The sequence below is a fragment of the Eschrichtius robustus genome, chromosome 1, assembly GCF_028021215.1.
Source record: "Eschrichtius robustus isolate mEscRob2 chromosome 1, mEscRob2.pri, whole genome shotgun sequence".
In the NCBI taxonomy this organism is placed as follows: Eukaryota; Metazoa; Chordata; class Mammalia; order Artiodactyla; family Eschrichtiidae; genus Eschrichtius; species Eschrichtius robustus.
In genome coordinates, this window is record NC_090824.1 from 167,341,103 (window position 1) to 167,358,149 (window position 17,047).

Below are 17,047 nucleotides of genomic sequence, written 5' to 3' on the forward strand. Positions count from 1 at the left end.
TTTCTTTGATGCTGTTTTTTTAGCTGTCTCAGTTGATTTCTTCTTTCCCTTTGTTTAATTCTTTTTGTTTAATCATGAAAGCTATGATTTAGGTCCTGAGTGTAGTAAACAGCTGTCACTCACCTCACCCCCTAACTTCTAATATGTAGTATTCTCATTAGAGTGTTTTTCTAAATATTCTGTAATTGCAGCTTAATTTTCTCATTAACTCAATAATTATTTTTTAACGTTATTTAAATCAAATATTTTGTTGGTTTGTTAGTTTGTTTAATCCTTTGTGGTCGGAAAATACAGCCTGTAAAATTTCTACTTTTTAAAATGTGTGGGTGTTTTCGTTGTAAATCGACACTAAATCAATTTTTGTAAATGTTCCATGAACATTTGAAAATAATGTATATTCCCTACAGGCAATAAAAATGTCTCTTCAGTTTACCAATTATATTATTCAATTATTTTTTGTCATTCTCCTAGTTTTATCTTTAAATATTCAAACACATGTCTTAACCTACACTACTCTATCAACATTAAAATAGAACTGGCATTAAATTATTGAATTAATTAAAGTTATTAAAATATTTACATTACCCGAATAATATTAAAAATTTATTATATTCTGATTTCCTTCCCCCTTCCCTCCCTTAATTTTTATTGAAATAATGTGGAATTTTAGATACAGATTATTTTTATAAAGTCTTTATGTTATGTAACTTTTATTTTTAAAATACTTTTTTTTAACATTTACATTGTTTTATACCTATATTTATTATAATTATTTACACTATAGATTCGTTTATTGGTTTTATTATTCTCTGCATGTCTTCCTCTCCCTTGAATCTTTCACTTTGATTTATTTATTGGTATGAATAAATTTATTCATTTATATCAATATTCATTCATTGAAAGGGGTACCTCTTCAAGCAAGTTTTTTTTGGCTGGAAGGATGGAGGACTTGTATGCATGAGATGGGTACTTCAAATCCATTAATATCTGAAGATGTCTTTCTGTTGCTCTCACAGCTGAATAGCATTATTTTATACAGAATTCTTTGTTTTTACTCTTCCCCTTCAAAATCCTAAAGATATTGTTCCCTGTTCTCAAGCAGTTAGTGTTATAGAGGAGAATCTGATGCCAGTCTATTGACATTATTTTCTTACGCTCTGTGAATAGCCTACTTTTCTCTCTCTCTTTATAACCTCATAGCTTTTTTTCTTCCCCACTATCTTTGAAAGTCAGAGGTCACCAAGAAAAATGTAGGTGTAAGTCTCTTTCCATTAAAAATCCATTATATTCAATTAGTCCATTTAAGCTACAGACGTTAAGGCTTTCTTCAGCTGAGGCAACTTTTCTTCTATTATAATTTCTTCTATTCTTTTCTCTCCTCCTGAAATTCCTATTCCAAGTATAATTTAACTCCTAGGTATGCCATGATACGTATTGTTTGAGCAATCATATTCATTTCTGTTTTCCTTTACTTCTGAGATCTTTCCTGTTTCCTGGAAGTTTGAAAATGTCTGAGGCAAATGACAGGAGCGGGTCATGGACAGGATATGACATGCTCTTCCCAGAGGCCTGAGAAGTCACGGGCCGGGTGTGGAGGGTAGCTGTGTAGTCATCATCTGCTTTTCAGTGGAAAGCACAAGCAGGAGTCAGCACAGGGAGGGTACCAGAAGGATGTTCTGAACTGTGGGGAAGAGCAGAGAGACCTGCAGGCCAGACTGAGACCAGGAGGGTCTGGGTGACTCAACTCCACATCCCCGTATGCACACTGAACCCATGAACCAAGCAGGTGATTTGGGAACATGGTCTGCGGACAAACAGAAGGGAGTCTGAAAGCAAGCTTATCAAAGGAGGTAAAAAAATCAGAGAGCGGGCTCTGAGCAGACCAAGAGTAATGTCAAGCTTTCCAAGTGTGTTTTGTCCCTGCGCTCATGGGAGAACGGGAAAGATCTGGGCCAGAAAAGGACCATTCTTGCATTTGACCCACATGCCAACCCCATGAGATAGGCATAATTAGCCCTATTTTATAGGCAAGGAGATTGAGTCTTAATGGGGGCAACTTTTTCAAGATCCTCCAGTAGTAAACAGTGAAGTCAGAATTCGAACCCACATCCGTGTGCCCAGAGTCTGAGTTTTCCTGTGGTGTCACACCGCCTTATATAGCATTATATATATACACTATAACAATGTAGCATTACCTTTTTTTTTAACCCACTCCTCATATCCAGTGGAAAGCTAGTGCCCTTCCTGGCATTATTCAGCGCACTGCCTTCCAGAAATGAAGATGATTTTTTTCAGGTGTTTTCTATTTGAGAGTGATTCTATAAGGAAGAGAAGTTCACTACGTTTAGCACAAATAATGGATCTTTTAGTGTAAGGACGAGAACAGCCTTGCCCCTGTTCTCTCATTGCCTCTCAGGGTCTCTACTGATGCGCTTGCTCTGGCTTCTCTTGTTGCTGTGACTGCCATGCCTGAAGGACCAGCAGGCTGGGAAGGGCAAGATCTACAGCTCCCACTGCACCACGTCCCATGCCTCAGTTCTTGATGCTACAGCCTCAGCAAGACCCCTGATGAAACTCTCCGTATCTTTTTTTTTTTTTTTTTTTTTAACTTTTATTTATTTTTGGCTGCATTGGGTCTTCATTGCTGTGCGCGGGCTTTCTCTAGTTGCGGCAAGCGGGGGCTACTCTTCATTGCAGTGCAGTGTGCAGGCTTCTCATTGTGGTGGCTTCTCTTGTTGCGGAGCACGGGCTCTAGGCGCGCGGGCTTCAGTAGCTGTGGCTCGTGGGCTCTAGAGCGCAGGCTTAGTAGTTGTGGCGCACAGGCTTAGTGGCTCCGTGGCATGTGGGATCTTCCTGGACCAGGGCTCGAACCCTTGTCCCCTGCATTGGCAGGCAGATTCTCAACCACCGCGCCACCAGGGAAGTCCTCTCCATATCTTTGTGCAATTTCTTTCCCCTCTCTTTCCCCAACTATATGGCTGCCTTTGTCTGACTTGCATCAGTGCCCAAAGCTGGTGTGCTCTTGTTCACTTTCATTTTGGTTTTCAGTTCCCTTTTAAGGTGCGTTTTTCTGACAGCCTGCCAGTGAGTCACTCCTCCTCTAGTAAGTAGACATCATGTTCTTGTGTACCTTTGATTGATTTGTTTCCATTTCTCCAAACCTGGGGAAATAGAGCATGTCTTTTATAGATCGAATGTAAGAATCAAAAGGATTGTGTACAGAAATGCCTTTATCTTAAACCTCTACAGTGACTTCCTGTTGCCTATGTAACAAATGACCACAAGCTTAGCGGCTTAAAACAACAGAAATATATTCTGTTACAGTTCTGGAGGTCAGAAATCCAAAATGAGTCTTAAGGGGCTAAAATCAAGGTGTCAGCTGGGCTGGTTCCTATGGAAGGCTCCAGGGGAGAATTCATTCCTTGCCTCTTTCACTTAGAGAGGCTTCCAGAATTCCTTGGCTTCTGGCATCATCATTCCAGTCTCTGCTTCTGTGGTCACACTTCCTCCTCCACTGTAGCCAAAAATCTCCCTCTATAATTACTCTTCTAGGACACTCGTGATTACATTTAGGACTCAGCCAGAGAACCCAAGATAATCTCGCCATGTTAAGATCTTTAACTTAATGACATCTGCAAAGTTCTTTTTGCCATATAAGATAACATTCACAGATTCCAAAGATTCAGTTGTGGACTTCTTGAGGAGGTATTATTCAATCTACTGAAGTCCACTCTCTGGCTTCCAGAGATTCATCTCTATCCTATATATATTCACCCCATTCTGACATCCCCAAAATTCTCAACCCATTATAGCATCAACTCAAAGTCCAAAATTATCAACTCCAAATCTAAATTATCTAAATTAAGTATGGGTAAAACTCTGCATATGATCCACCCTGGGGCAAAATTCCATCTGTGGAACCAGAAGTCAAGTTATCTGCTCCAAAAATACAGTGGTGAGACAGGCATAGGATAACAGTTACACACATTCCCATTTTAAAGGAGGAAAAAAATGGAAGGAAGAAAGGAGTCACCAGTCCCAAGCAATTTCAAAATCCAACGGGGAAATCTTCATTAGTTTTCAAGGTCTGGGAATAATCTGTGACTCAAGGATCCACACAGCTCTGCACTCTGAGCCAAAGCTCTTCTTCTCAGAGTCATTATTCTCTTGTCTTGAAGAGTAGAACACTTTGTAGCTGACTAGTTTTATCATCCTGTTCCTGCCTGTAGAAATTTTAGAGTCCAATAGCCTTCCTTCGTTTTATCTTGTCTCTGTCCCTTTCGGTTCCAGCCAGCAGCATTTCTAATGTAACATTCTCAAAACCTTTGTGTATTACCCATGCATGTCCCAGGGATTCACTCCATTAGATAAGAGAGTCCTCCAAAGACCTTTTCTGGATAATCTCATTTCTATTCCTGGTTTCTGCTGAGATGGCTGAGTGGCACATCTAATCTCTTCCGCACTAGCAAAAGGTTGTCCAGTCCCACCCTTGGCCTTCTGTTCAGAACACTCTTTCCTGATAGTGAATCTCCTAATTTTAGCATCTTGTGCAGTCTGGGTAGGGTAAGAGTCCTTGATGTAAACGTCTAGGCATTTCGAGTTCTCTGCACGCATGGGTGAAGCAGCTGCAGTAGCCCAAGGGCAGTCTTCTAAAAAACAGTAGGTGTGAGCTGCTAGGATCAAAACATACAGAGGCTGGGGGGTGTGCGCACCGAATAGTTAAGGGAGTACGAGATCTAAGTGAGACCAACAGCATCAGCATCGTGTTATAAAAGTGATACAGGGCTTCCCTGGTGGCGCAGTGGTTGAGGGTCTGCCTGCTAATGCAGGGGACACGGGTTCGAGCCCTGGTCTGGGAAGATCCCACGTGCCGCGGAGCGACTGGGCCCGTGAGCCACAATTGCTGAGCCTGCGCGTCTGGAGCCTGTGCTCCGCAACAGGAGAGGCCGCGATAGTGAGAGGCCCGCGCACCGCGATGAAGAGTGGCCCCCGCTTGTCGCAACTAGAGGAAGCCCTCGCACAGAAACGAAGACCCAACACAGCCATAAATAAATAAATAAATAAATATTAAAAAAAAAAAAAAGTGATACAGCAGAACTGGTATGACGGCTTATGGAAGTATGAAACAATGATGATGGCTTCTCTTGGCAGAAATATTCTCTTTTCTTTTATCTGAAACAGTGCTGCTTCATACAGCCTCCTTGCTCTGCAATGTTTCTTAGAAGTTAGGGATATTTAAATATTGGAAGATAACAAGTTCTCACCACAATATTCCATGAATCCCATCCCCTCCATACATCCTTCCCGCCCTGGTAGCGGTTATGGTCTTAATCATCTCTTAGCATATACTCATCATTTCCCTCTTGCAAGCCTGTTAATTGCTCTGATGGAGGCGTGGAGCCACCAAGCGCAGTCCCACAAGACAACGTAATTGGTGTCGGGTTATGACACTGGACAGCTTCTGTGTCCTGAGCAAATGTCATCCACTTAACCCATCTGTCATGTGGGGAAGTGATTCTGACAGGTCACGTTTCATAATGGCTCCGCTACTATTTATAGAACCAGTGGATGATTGCACGTGATCAGCTCCAATCCTTGTTACCTGATTGAATCCACAATGTCGATACAGCCCGTTGTTTCTCCCCACAGTAATAAGTGACATGCTTTTTCAGTCCCCTTGCTTCCTCCCATTGGTGTCCAGAGGGCAGCGGCTAAGTGCAGGTTTGCATCACCTCTGACCTTTCCTGTGAACCCACAAGGGGTGGGCCTGGCCTGGTTCCAGGCTGGCAGTGCCCCTCAGCCAGACTTGGACCCTGCCCTTGAGGAACTGACACACTGCTATGGACTGAATTGTGTACCCCCCCCCCCAAATTCATATGTTGAAGCCCTGACTCCCAATGTGCTGGAGATAAGGCATTTAGGAGGTAATTAAGGTCAAACGAGGGAATAAAGGTGGGGTCTTCGCCTGATAGGACTGGTGGTCTTATAAGAAGAGGAAGAGAGGGCAATGTCTCTCTCCCTCCTTCTGTGCTCATATTGGGCTGGCCAAAAAGTTTGTTCGGGTTTTCCGTAAGATGTTACAGAAAAACCTGAACGAAATTTATGGCTAACCCAATACCTTGAAGAAAGGCCATGTGAGGACACAGCGAGAAGGAGGCTTGTCTGCAAGCCAGGGAGAAAAACTCTCACCAAAAACCAACCCCGCCAGATCTTGATCTGGGACTTCTCGCCTCCAGAATTGTGAGAAACTTAATTTCTGTTGTTTAAGCCACACAGTCGGTGGTATTTTGTCATGGTAGCCCTAGCAGGTAAGACACACCTATGTACAGAAATAAAGAAATATGTCAGCCCGGGGAGTAAGGTCTCGAGCACCCCACTTCCAGCCCTGGGGAAGCACACACATTTGTATGTAAATCCTCTATTTGTGTTCCCTTTGAACTGTGGCTGCCCTATTGCTTGTTTGTTTCCTAAAACCCAGACTGAGATGCTTGTTTCCAGGGCCTCTATTTGGACTGGTCACTTTGTCCTGTGACTTCCCCACGGCATATGGCAGGACTCTTTTCCATGTGGATCTTCTACACCCCAACCCTAGAACCGCTCACTTCCACAAGTGTGCTGGCTCAGCCCAGCAGCCATTCCCCTTCAGGGTCATTCACTCGCCCAGATCAGAGCCCTGGACTCAAGCAAGTTCACCTCCAGCCGCCCCAAGACCGTGGCAGATGGAGCACCTGGCTTGCGCAGGCGCCACGCTGAAGGACGGTTCAGTTCTTTTGGGGACCACTGAGCTGGCCCCTGGGAAGGCCGGCTCCTCAGCTCCCAGGGGATGGCAACTGAGTTCAGTGCTGCATCGCTCCCGGGTGTCAGGTCCTCACTGGGAAACGGGGTTGGGAGGGACGTGTGCCGGCCCAGTAATTAAGATTAACGCGCACGCTCCGTCTGGAGGGTGGAAAGATGAATTTGTTCTTTGCATCCAAGTCCTTGGCACTCATTCCAGCTGGAAGCATCCAGAAAATTCTGATAATCTTCCTCTGGGGCATGTTAACAGCTTATAGGGACCAATTCTCGCCCCATACAAGACACGGGAGGGTCACCAGACAATTTCTCTGAGGTCTGGCTTTTACAATCGGTGCAGGGTATCTGATATTAACTTAAGGCGGACCGTTGGCTAGGGATTTCAGAGTCTGTGCTTGAGAGGTCACACTGGGTGCAGCTGTGAAACACAAGAGCATGAAACTCCAGCGTGTCCCTCCGTCTCTGAGAGTCACCAAGGACCATGTGGCATCAGTGCATGTGGCCCAAAGCACAGGTCTGGCTGGGGTCAGAAATGTGAGTGTGCTCCAAGGTCAGCTATGCTATCACTCTGAGATGCTGAGAAAACCCCTCCGCCTCCCTAAATTCCAGTCTCTGCATTTCTGGAATGGAGAGAGGTGGACTAGATCCGTATTTTCAAAGTATGGTCCAAGGAACCCTAAGAGTTCCATGGGTGCCCTGAGTGGAAAATGTACAGCACACTCAAGATGGTGTCACCACTGGATAGGGTGAGAGGAAGTGGTCCTGCATGCCCTAGTAGTTACAACAGAAGGATATCTTTCTGGAAAAAGAAAAGACAAAGCAAACATGATTAGGCAATACAACTGTCCCTCAGTAGCTGTGGGGAGTCGGTTCCTGGATTCCACTGGATACCAAAATCCACAGATGCTCAAGCCCGTTATATAAGATGGCGCAGTATTTGCATGTAATCTATGCACGTCCTTCTGCGTACTTTAAATCGTCTCTAGATTCCTTATGGTACCTAATGTAAACACCATGTAAATAGTTGCAAATACAATGCCTATGCATTGAATACCTCCAGATGAGAGGGATGTCTGAGGACCTCATAACAGTAGTTGTCTGTCTGGAAATGAACTGGATTGCTTGGAGACAGAAGTCGTTAAAAACTGCTCTTTGCGGTTTTCTTCTTGTACTTTTTGAATTTTGAACTGTGTATAAGTATTGTTTTATACAACAATGTTAAATTTAGTCCTCAAAAAATTAAAAATAGGATTACCCTTGATCCAGCAATTCCACTTGTGCAAAAGAATTGCAACAGGAGAAGGCTCTAGACGCTGTGAAGCAGGAGGCACTTGGGATCGTCCGCAGGGTTGGGACACTACAGAGGCTGCCACGGAGCCCGCCGGAGCCACCGTTCCTACTGCTGCTGCCGCCGCTGCCCGAATCGGAACCGGTGGGCCGCAGCTGCCGGCAATGCCGCAAAGAAAGAGGAACGTAGGCAGTAGTTCAGATGGAACCGAAGATTCCGATTTTTCTACAGATCTCGAGCACACAGACAATTCAGAGAGTGATGGCACATCCCGGCCATCTGCCCAAGTCACCCGCTCCTCAGCCCAGCTAAGCCAGAGTTCCCAAGATGCCAGTCCTGTTGGAAACGTGCAGTCCTTCGGCACCGAGGGCCCTGCTTATTCTACCAGGACAGTGACACGTAGTCAGCAGCAGCCCACCCCAGTGCCTCCGAAAAAATACCCGCTTCGGCAGACTCGTTCATCTGCCTCAGAAAGTGAGCCAGTGGTTGGCTTTTCAGATAGAGAAACTAAAACTACAGCTGATCATGATAAGTCTCCACCTCGAACGCCAGCTGGAAACGCCCCTTCTTCTGAGTCTGATACAGACATCTCCAGCCCCAACGTGTCTCACGATGAGAGCACTGCCAAGGACATGTCCCTGAAGGACTCGGGCAGTGATCTCTCTCATCGCCCCAAGCGCTGCCACTTCCATGAAAGCTACAATTTCAGTATGAACGGTCCTACACCAGGCTGTAACTCCCTAGGACACCTTACAGGAAACCGCAAGAGACGTTTCTCTACATCAGGATGCCCTCTCTATCATAACCTCTCAGCTGATAAATGCAAGGTGAGAGCACAGAGCCAGGATAAGCAGAGAGAAGAAAGATGCTGTCCCACAGACAAGATGGCAGCAACAGGCATGCAACCAGGCGCCAGGCACCAACAGAGAGGCAGTTGCGATGTAAAGAAAAGGTTGCTGAACTCAGGAAGAAAAGAAATTCTGGGCTGAGCAAAGAATAGAAAGAGAAATATATGGAACACAGGCAGACCTATGGGAACACCCGGGAACCTCTCTTGGAAAACCTGACTAGCGAGTATGACTTGGATCTTTTCGGAAGAGCACAAGCCCGGGCTTCAGAGGGTCTGGAGAAGTTAAGGCTGCAAGGCCGAATCACAGAGGGGAGCAATATGATTAAAACTATTGCTTTTTGTCGCTATGAGCTTGATACTTGGTACCATTCTCCCTATCCTGAGAAATATGCACGACTGGGATGTCTTTACATGTGTGAATTCTGTTTAAAATACATGAAGAGCCAGACAATACTCCGCTGACACATGGCTAAGTGTGTGTGGAAACACCCACCCGGAGATGAGATATAATGCAAAGGTTCAATCTCTGTGTTTGAAGTGGATGGCAAGAAAAACAAGATCTACTGCCCAAAACTGTGCCTGTTGGCCAAGGTTTTTCTGGACCACAAGACATTATATTATGATGTGGAGCCCTTCCTGTTCTATGTTATGACGGACGCAGACAACACTGATCGTCACCTGACTGGATAGTTTTCCGAGGAAAAGAAGTCATTCCTCCACCACAGTGTATCCTGTATCCTTACCATGCCTCAGTACATGAGACAGGGCTATGGCAAGATGCTCATTGATTTCAGTTATTTGCTTTCCAAAGTGGAAGAAAAAGTTGGCTCCCCAGAACGTCCACTCTCAGACCTGGGGCTCATAAGCTACTGCAGTTACTGGAAGAAGTGCTTCTTCGTTACCTGCATAACTTCCAAGGCAAAGAGATTTCTATCAAAGAAATTAGCCAGGAGACAGCTGTGAATCCTGTGGACATTGTCAGCATTCTGCAAGCCCTTCAGATGCTCAAATATTGGAAAGGAAAACACCTAGTTTTGAAGAGACAGGACCTGATTGATGAGTGGATAGCCAAAGAAGCCAAAAGATCCAACTCCAATAAAACCATGGATCCAAGCTGTTTAAAAGGGACCCCTCCGAAGGGCACTTAAAGTGACCGGTTACTCCGAGCCAGCAAACCCCAGCAGTAGGAATCCGTACCCTAGGGATCTGTCTGTCATTTCTGTTGCTCTTGTGATTGGCAAGTACAGTATCCTTCGGGAAGGCCATCCCCCTCAGGACTGTCCTGGCTCCAACCTTCGTGTACACTGCAGACGCTGGTTCTGAGGAACTGTTGTTCGGCCTCAGTGAGCTTGCCTGGATGGGATCTGTATTAGACTTGAGTGCAGATCCCTCGTAGCACTGACCCAAGGTGTTCTGTTTTGGTACTGTACCTGTCCAGTCACTGGTTCTCTCCTCTGGCCCCATGAGGTCGTGTCGTGTCTTCTAAACTTTGTAACAGTGCTTCTTGTCGCCCGGTCACCAGGCCACCAGCTATGGTTACCGCCACCAAGACCTTCCCAGTTATTCCTTACATGTGTTTTTGGAGGGGCAGGGAAGAGGTAACACTTCTGAGTGTGTGTGTGTGCTGGGAGGGGTCCCTTCCCTTTGGATTTCATCTCACTTTAAGTTTTTTCCTCCATTTTTACTGAAAGACCTGTTTTTGATCAGTATCAGGCTGACCAGGGCCAAATACTTTTGAAGACTCTCGCAAGGATTAGTCTTGGTTATGGCACATTATCTGAATGAGATGGAGAAAAGAATTGAGAGGTGGTGATTCCGTATTTGGATTTGAGTTCACCTGTGGGCAGTGGGCAACGTCTTGGTGGAAGGGAATGGAATACTACTTTTTGCCTCACCAGAAAGTGCCCAGTAGTAAATGTTTTCTTCTCTTTGCTCCCTGCCCATCTTTACGTTTGCAGGTGCCCAAATAATTTCCAGTTCTCCCTTTCATGCTGCATGTTAACGGGTTAATTATACTGCAGAGACATTTTCACCAGTACCAGTCTGATATAGCACACCTATACTTTCACATAAGTTACCTTGCTTTTGTCTGAACATCCTTGGAGAAGTGACTGAAAATGACTTCCGTGTCTCAGCCCATGACTCAGCAAGGCAGAATGGTCACCGTTGCCAGGGTTTGCTTCCCTTTTCAACAGTGTCTCACCCTCCCTCTAGTACTAAAGTGCTTATGCCCTTCCAAGAACTCCTCCTCCATTTCCTTTTTTGGGATTTACCACCATCCCCCCATTCTCTGGCCTCCTATTTTTGGTGTTGTTTAAGTGAAGGAAGAGATGCTCCCTCTAATTTCTCTCTAGCCCATTATAAACTGCTACCTTGGGGCAGCTTTTGATGTATGACATGTCACCCTTTCCAACTTGGTCTCCTACAACACCGCTGTCTTCATGTGGAGCCCTCACCACAATCCCAGCTCTGGTCATTTGTGCCTTTCTCTTGTCATCTTTGTACACTACTTATATTCACTGTGGGTTGGGGGGAGCTAATTTTAAGCATGTTCAGGGGCAGCTCCCTGCCAGTTTCAGTGTCACTGTTAAAATTTATCCAAAAGCAACTTCACTGGGGGTTTTCTTAAGGGGTAAAGGCCTTTTACAGAAGCTAACCCTTCCCCACGTGTGGTAGAATGTGCTGTTCTATATCTACTCCTCAGTCAAGCATGTTCTCTGTTCAAAAGAAAAAAAAAAAAAAAAGAATTGCAACAGGGCCTCAAAGAGATATCTGTACACCCATGTTCACAGCAGCATTATTCACAATAGCCAAGAGATGGAAACAACCCAAGTGTCCATCAATGGATGAATGGATAAACAAGACGTGGTATATTCATACAATAGAATATTTATTCAGCCTCTAAAAAAGAGAGAAGATTCTGACATTCATTGAATGACTCTTGAGGACATTACACTAAGTGAAATAAGCCAGTCACAAAAAGAAAAATGCTGTATCGTTCCACTTATATGAGGTACCTAGAGCATAGAATTGTGGATGCCAGGGACTGCGGGGAAGGGGGAAATGCGGACCCGTTGTTTCCTGGGCACAGAGTTCAGTTTTGCAAGATGAAGAGAGTTCTGGAGATGGATGGTGGTGATGGCTATACAACGATTGGAACGTCCAAAAGCCACTGAACTGTGCACTTAACAACAGTCACTATGGTAAATTTTATGTCATGTATATTTGACCACAATTTTTAAAAATGTTATATTTTTTATTTTTTAAATTAATTTTTATTGGAGTATAGTTGCTTTAAAATGTTGTGTTAGTTTCTACTGTACAGCAAAATGAATCAGCTATACATATACATATATCCCCTCTTTTTTGGATTTCCTTCCCACCTAGGCCACCACAGAGCACTGAGTAGAGTTCCCTGTGCTATACACTAGGTTCTCATTAGTTATCTATTTTATACATAGTAATGTATGTATGTCAATCCCAACCTCCCAATTCAGCCCAGTTGTTTCATGGGCACAGAGTTTCAGTTTTGCAAGATGAAAAGATTTCTGGAAATGGATGGTGGTGATGGCTGTACAACGATTTAATGTCCTAAAGCCACTGAACTGTGCACTTAACCACGGTCACTATGGTAAATTTTATGCCATGTATATTTCACCACAATTTTTTTTAATGTTATATTTTTTAAAAGAGAGAAGGAAAGAAAAAACAGCATCAGAATAAATTGTGGCCGCTCCCACCACCATGCCCAGGGAGAAGCTGCCCAGGCCAGACCTTCCCGCCAGCCCAGCTCACGACTGGGTGTGGGCATCTTGGGAGGTAATCAGCCTTCTTCTGTCCTGTTCTGTTCCAGCTGCTGCCAGTGTGGGCACCTGCTCTCTAAGGGAAAGGCCACTGCTCTCACTGGCTCCCAGCTGTGATGTCTGGTCACTCCCCCTCCCTCCTGGAGCAGCCCCACCCAGGGTGCGAGCCCACCCAGTGGCCCTTGTGAAGTGGTGATCACTCCGACCAGCAGGTCAGTGCCCTCTGGGAAGGGGTGAGGATGGAGACGAGGTCTGAAAGAGGGGAAAGCGGGACTTCCCTGGCGGTCCAGCGCCTCTAACACAGGGGGCATGGGTTCGATCCCTGGTCAGGGAACTAAGATCCCGCATGCCATGTGGCGCGGCCAAAAAAACTTAAAAAAAAAAAAAAAAAGTGGAGGGGAAAGCATAGTCACCTGTGGTTACAGATATGCCAGGACCAGCCAGCCCAGGGCTGCATAGGTGCCCTTCTGAAGTTGCAAAGTGGGTGGGGGAGATGGGTCCCCACTTTACTTTCCATCAGAGAAGAGAGAGGCATGCAGAGGCTTAGGGTTTGGGATGTGGGACCTTGGGTAAGTCATTTCCCCCCCTTTCTGTGACTCAGTTTCCATGTTTATAAAATGGGCATATTGATACACAACTAACATGCCTCCTGGGCTGTCGTGAGGATCAAATAATAAACTGGATGTGAAAGCACAATGTAGAGCTCAAGGGCTCTGAAAATTCAGCGGGGTGGGGGGGGAGGGGGCTGATGATAACGAGCAGCAGTGCCCCTCGTCCTAAGCTCCCCCTGACCGCTGGGCTGCAAGGACGTGACCTGCCATCTCGGCCTGCTCCGGGGCACCCACAGGGCCGGGGACCATGCTAGATGCACTGAATCCTCACACCCTTGCGATGCAGCCTCGCGCCCTGTATTATCACAGCAGGGAGGCGTAGGCCTGATACAAGGATAACGTTACACTGCCCAGGACTGCACTGCAAGGCAGCTGGGCTCGGGGTCCACCTGACTGCCAAAACTGTTCTTCCCGTCACACCCGCAGTTTTCCAACCGTGACTCTGGGGCTCAGCAAAAGTCCCTCAGGAGTCCCAGAAGGCCCCCACAGAGGGGGAGGGGATGCAGACCCTGCACGCTGCCTGCCCACCCAACTCTGGGACAGCAGCCCCTCTTCAATCTATTCATGTATTGGTGTTCAACGTTCACTTTCATTTGAAACCTAAGTTCTACTGCTTTAAAAAATATATATTAATTACCTAACTTTTTAAAATGCTTTCTGGGGACTTCCCTGGTGGTCCAGTGGTTAGGACTCTGCGCTCCCACTGCAGAGGGCACGGGTTCGATCCCTGGTGGGGGAACTAAGATCCCGCAAGCCGATGCAGCACAGCCAAAAAAAAACAATGATAATAAAATAAAATAAAATGCTTTCTGATCTCCCTCAGTCAGTGGCTTGGCAGAGTTGAAAGCATTATTATAACTCGTCCTAAAGGGTTTCAGAGAGTGGAGGCAACTGCAGGGGCTCCATCCTCAGGAGGTGCTTCTGCTACAGCCCAGCTCTACCCCTGCTGGGACTCCTCTGTCACCTCCCCCACCCCCTAGGAGGCACTGGCTGGGCCCTGACACCTGGGTTGCCTATAAGGTTCAGGGCTGAGACCACATAGGCGCCTGAAAAAGAGGCCCGTGACCCTTCCTCTCCTCGCCCTCATGTGGGGGAGGGAAGGGGAGCAGCAGACTCCCACGCCAGGGGGACATATAAGAAGGGGGAGGGCTGTGCCCTGCCCGCACCCCAGGCAAGGTGGCACGACCCTCCGGTCCCCACTGCTGTGGCTCTCTGCAGGGGTGGAAGATGGTACCAGTCAACCGTGAGCCGGAGGAGGAGCCCGAAGCCGCTGCCGAGGGATGGAGGACCCCACGCCTGAGCCCGTCTACGTCGACGTGGACAAAGGACTGACCTTGGCCTGCTTCGTCTTCCTCTGCCTCTTCCTCGTCGTGATGATCATTCGCTGCGCCAAGGTCATCATGGACCCTTACAGCGCCATCCCCACATCCACCTGGGAGGAGCAGCACCTGGATGACTGAGGCGCCCGCGGGCGGGGGCCGCGGCGGGGGACCGAGACCCCAGCGCTCTCTGGACAGGGCTGCCCCAGGATGTGCCTCTGTCCCCTGGCCACCGGCTTTCCAGCCCATGGAGGCGAGAAAGGATTTGGCCACCCGGGGATGGAGAAGGTTCACCTTAGCCTTGCCTGCTCTCACAGGAGCAGCAGGGTGAGATGATCGGGAGGCTGTGGGTGTTGCAGTGGTGGGCCAGTCTGGGGATGAGAGCGCTGGGCCGGGAGTCAGGAGGCCCGGGTGCCAGTCTGGGGAGTCACTGTGAGCCTAGGGGGCGGTCACCTTCCCTGGCTCGCACACACCTTTTGGCATCGGATACGGGACAGTCACCCACCATCATAACAACAGTGGTCTCGTTCTGAGGAGACTCTTGCCCTTAACATGCAAAGTAGCACACACACTAGCCCTGGAGGCTCCCAGCACAGACGTTCACCTGAGCCCCAGCCCCTTCCCAATGGGCCAGCAATGGAGCGCGTGGTGACGTGGGAAAGGAGTTGGAAGGTGCATCACCCCACATTCACAAAAGGCACAGGGGCTGCTTCCCAACAGTACTTTTTGAAACTAAAATATAGAGGGGTATATTTTTCCTGTTATAAATGAAATGTGTATTTTGGAAGTTTGGGAAAATACAGAAAAAATAGAAGGATGGGGGAAAATAACACTTATAATCCCACTTCCCCAAAGCCTCCATTTTGATATATTTTCTCCCAGCATTTTTTACATGTATTTTTAAATAGTCAAAATCATACTGTGTGCATGATGTTGTTATCACTTCATATTAGAGCATGAACACTTTCTCATTTCATCGAGCACTCTTTATAGCCATCATTTTTACTGGCTGCAGAGTATTCCATCAGGTGGATAGGTCATAGTTGCATAATTATCTCCTTTAGTCTTACATTTCTTTTTTTTTTTTTCACTAACTTTTCCTCATGCAAAATTATTTCACCCAGTGACCTCTTGAGAGCACACAGTTATGAGATTAATATGGGACAGGAAGACCTGGCTTCTAGTCCTGTCAGTCACTCTAAGGCTGTGTGACCTTGAGCAAGTCACTTCACCTCTCGGTGCCTCCGTTCCCTGATTTTAAAAAGGGGAGGAAAAGCCTTGCCCTTTTTGTTTTGTGTAAACCTCATGTGAATGCAAGGACAGGAGTGGGAGTGCTTTGAATGTAAACGTGCTGTGGGGGGAGACAAGGGATAAGTTGTTGATAATGACTCTTCTCCCTCTTTTCCCACCCTTCTGACCCACTCCCAGCCCATCACCTACATCTAAGGCCTTGCAGCAAGAATATTGGACCAGAGCCCACAAACCTGGTCCCAAGTCCCAACTCCTCTACTTCCTTGCTATATGACCCCAAATAACTCAGCCTCTCTGAGCCCCAGTTTCCTCATCTGTAAAATGAGGGAATAACATCTACCTCACAAGGTTGTTGTGAGGATGAAATGAGAGAACATGGGCAAACATTGGTGTATTTTCTTGATTTTACCACCCCAGGAGAAGCCAGGGGTCTGAGCTGGGAGGAAGAGAGGTCTGGCTTCCCCCCTCTTTGCAGAACCTGGAACCCTGGGCTTTCCTCAGTTCCCAGGGCCACTTCTGAAAGGCCAAATCTCCCAGCCAGGACCACTGGTCAGAGGAATACTCACAGCAACCTCCCCCAGCACCTGACCTCAAAGGTTATGGTGTCTATTAATTTACATAATTATCATTGTCATCAGTATTCCCACAAACATAATATGAAGTTAAACTAAACCACCAGAACTCCCCCTCCTTCTGAATGCATTTATTCCATCCCTCTAAGGCACACCTGCCATCCCCATCAGAAGTGCCCTGCAGCTGTGAAGAAGCTCAAGGCTCCCTTCCCATCACCTGCATCCCAGCCATGGGTCCCACTCCATCCCAGGTCACCTGGGAAGTGGGTTTCCAAAGCACCATCACCACTAGGTGACCCCTGAAAGTGAACAAGGCCACAGCTGCTCAGACAGCATTCCAGGGCATATCCAGCTGTCCCTTCCTCCACACCCCCACTGTGTGGGATGCACAAAGGGACAGCTGGCAAAGACAGTGGACCAAGGTGCATTGGAAGCTCTGTGTGAGGGGAGGATCTAGAGCAAGGACCTTGTACATTGCCTCAGGCCTAGCAGCAGCCTTCACTCTGCAGCCTACCTCAGAGATACCAAGCACTTCTGTGAAAAGCTCATCAGCATGGATTT

General features: G+C 46.8%; 1 protein-coding gene and 1 pseudogene across 1 annotated transcript; both read left to right on the plus strand.

Moving 5' to 3' along the window:
• The first annotated feature begins 8,244 nt into the window (after window positions 1-8,244).
• Window positions 8,245-10,212, plus strand: LOC137761147 (histone acetyltransferase KAT7 pseudogene; annotated as a pseudogene).
• A 4,412-nt stretch (window positions 10,213-14,624) lies between these two features.
• Window positions 14,625-14,804, plus strand: CTXND1 (cortexin domain containing 1). Its single transcript, XM_068538066.1, has one exon. It carries the CDS (start codon window positions 14,625-14,627, stop codon window positions 14,802-14,804), a length of 180 nt encoding a protein of 59 aa, XP_068394167.1.
• The last annotated feature ends 2,243 nt before the right edge of the window (window positions 14,805-17,047 follow it).

Excerpts from the sequence above, each read along its gene's own strand:
- CTXND1 (XM_068538066.1), top strand. The coding sequence starts at position 14,625 with ATGGAGGACCCCACGCCTGAGCCCGTCTACGTCGACGTGGACAAAGGA.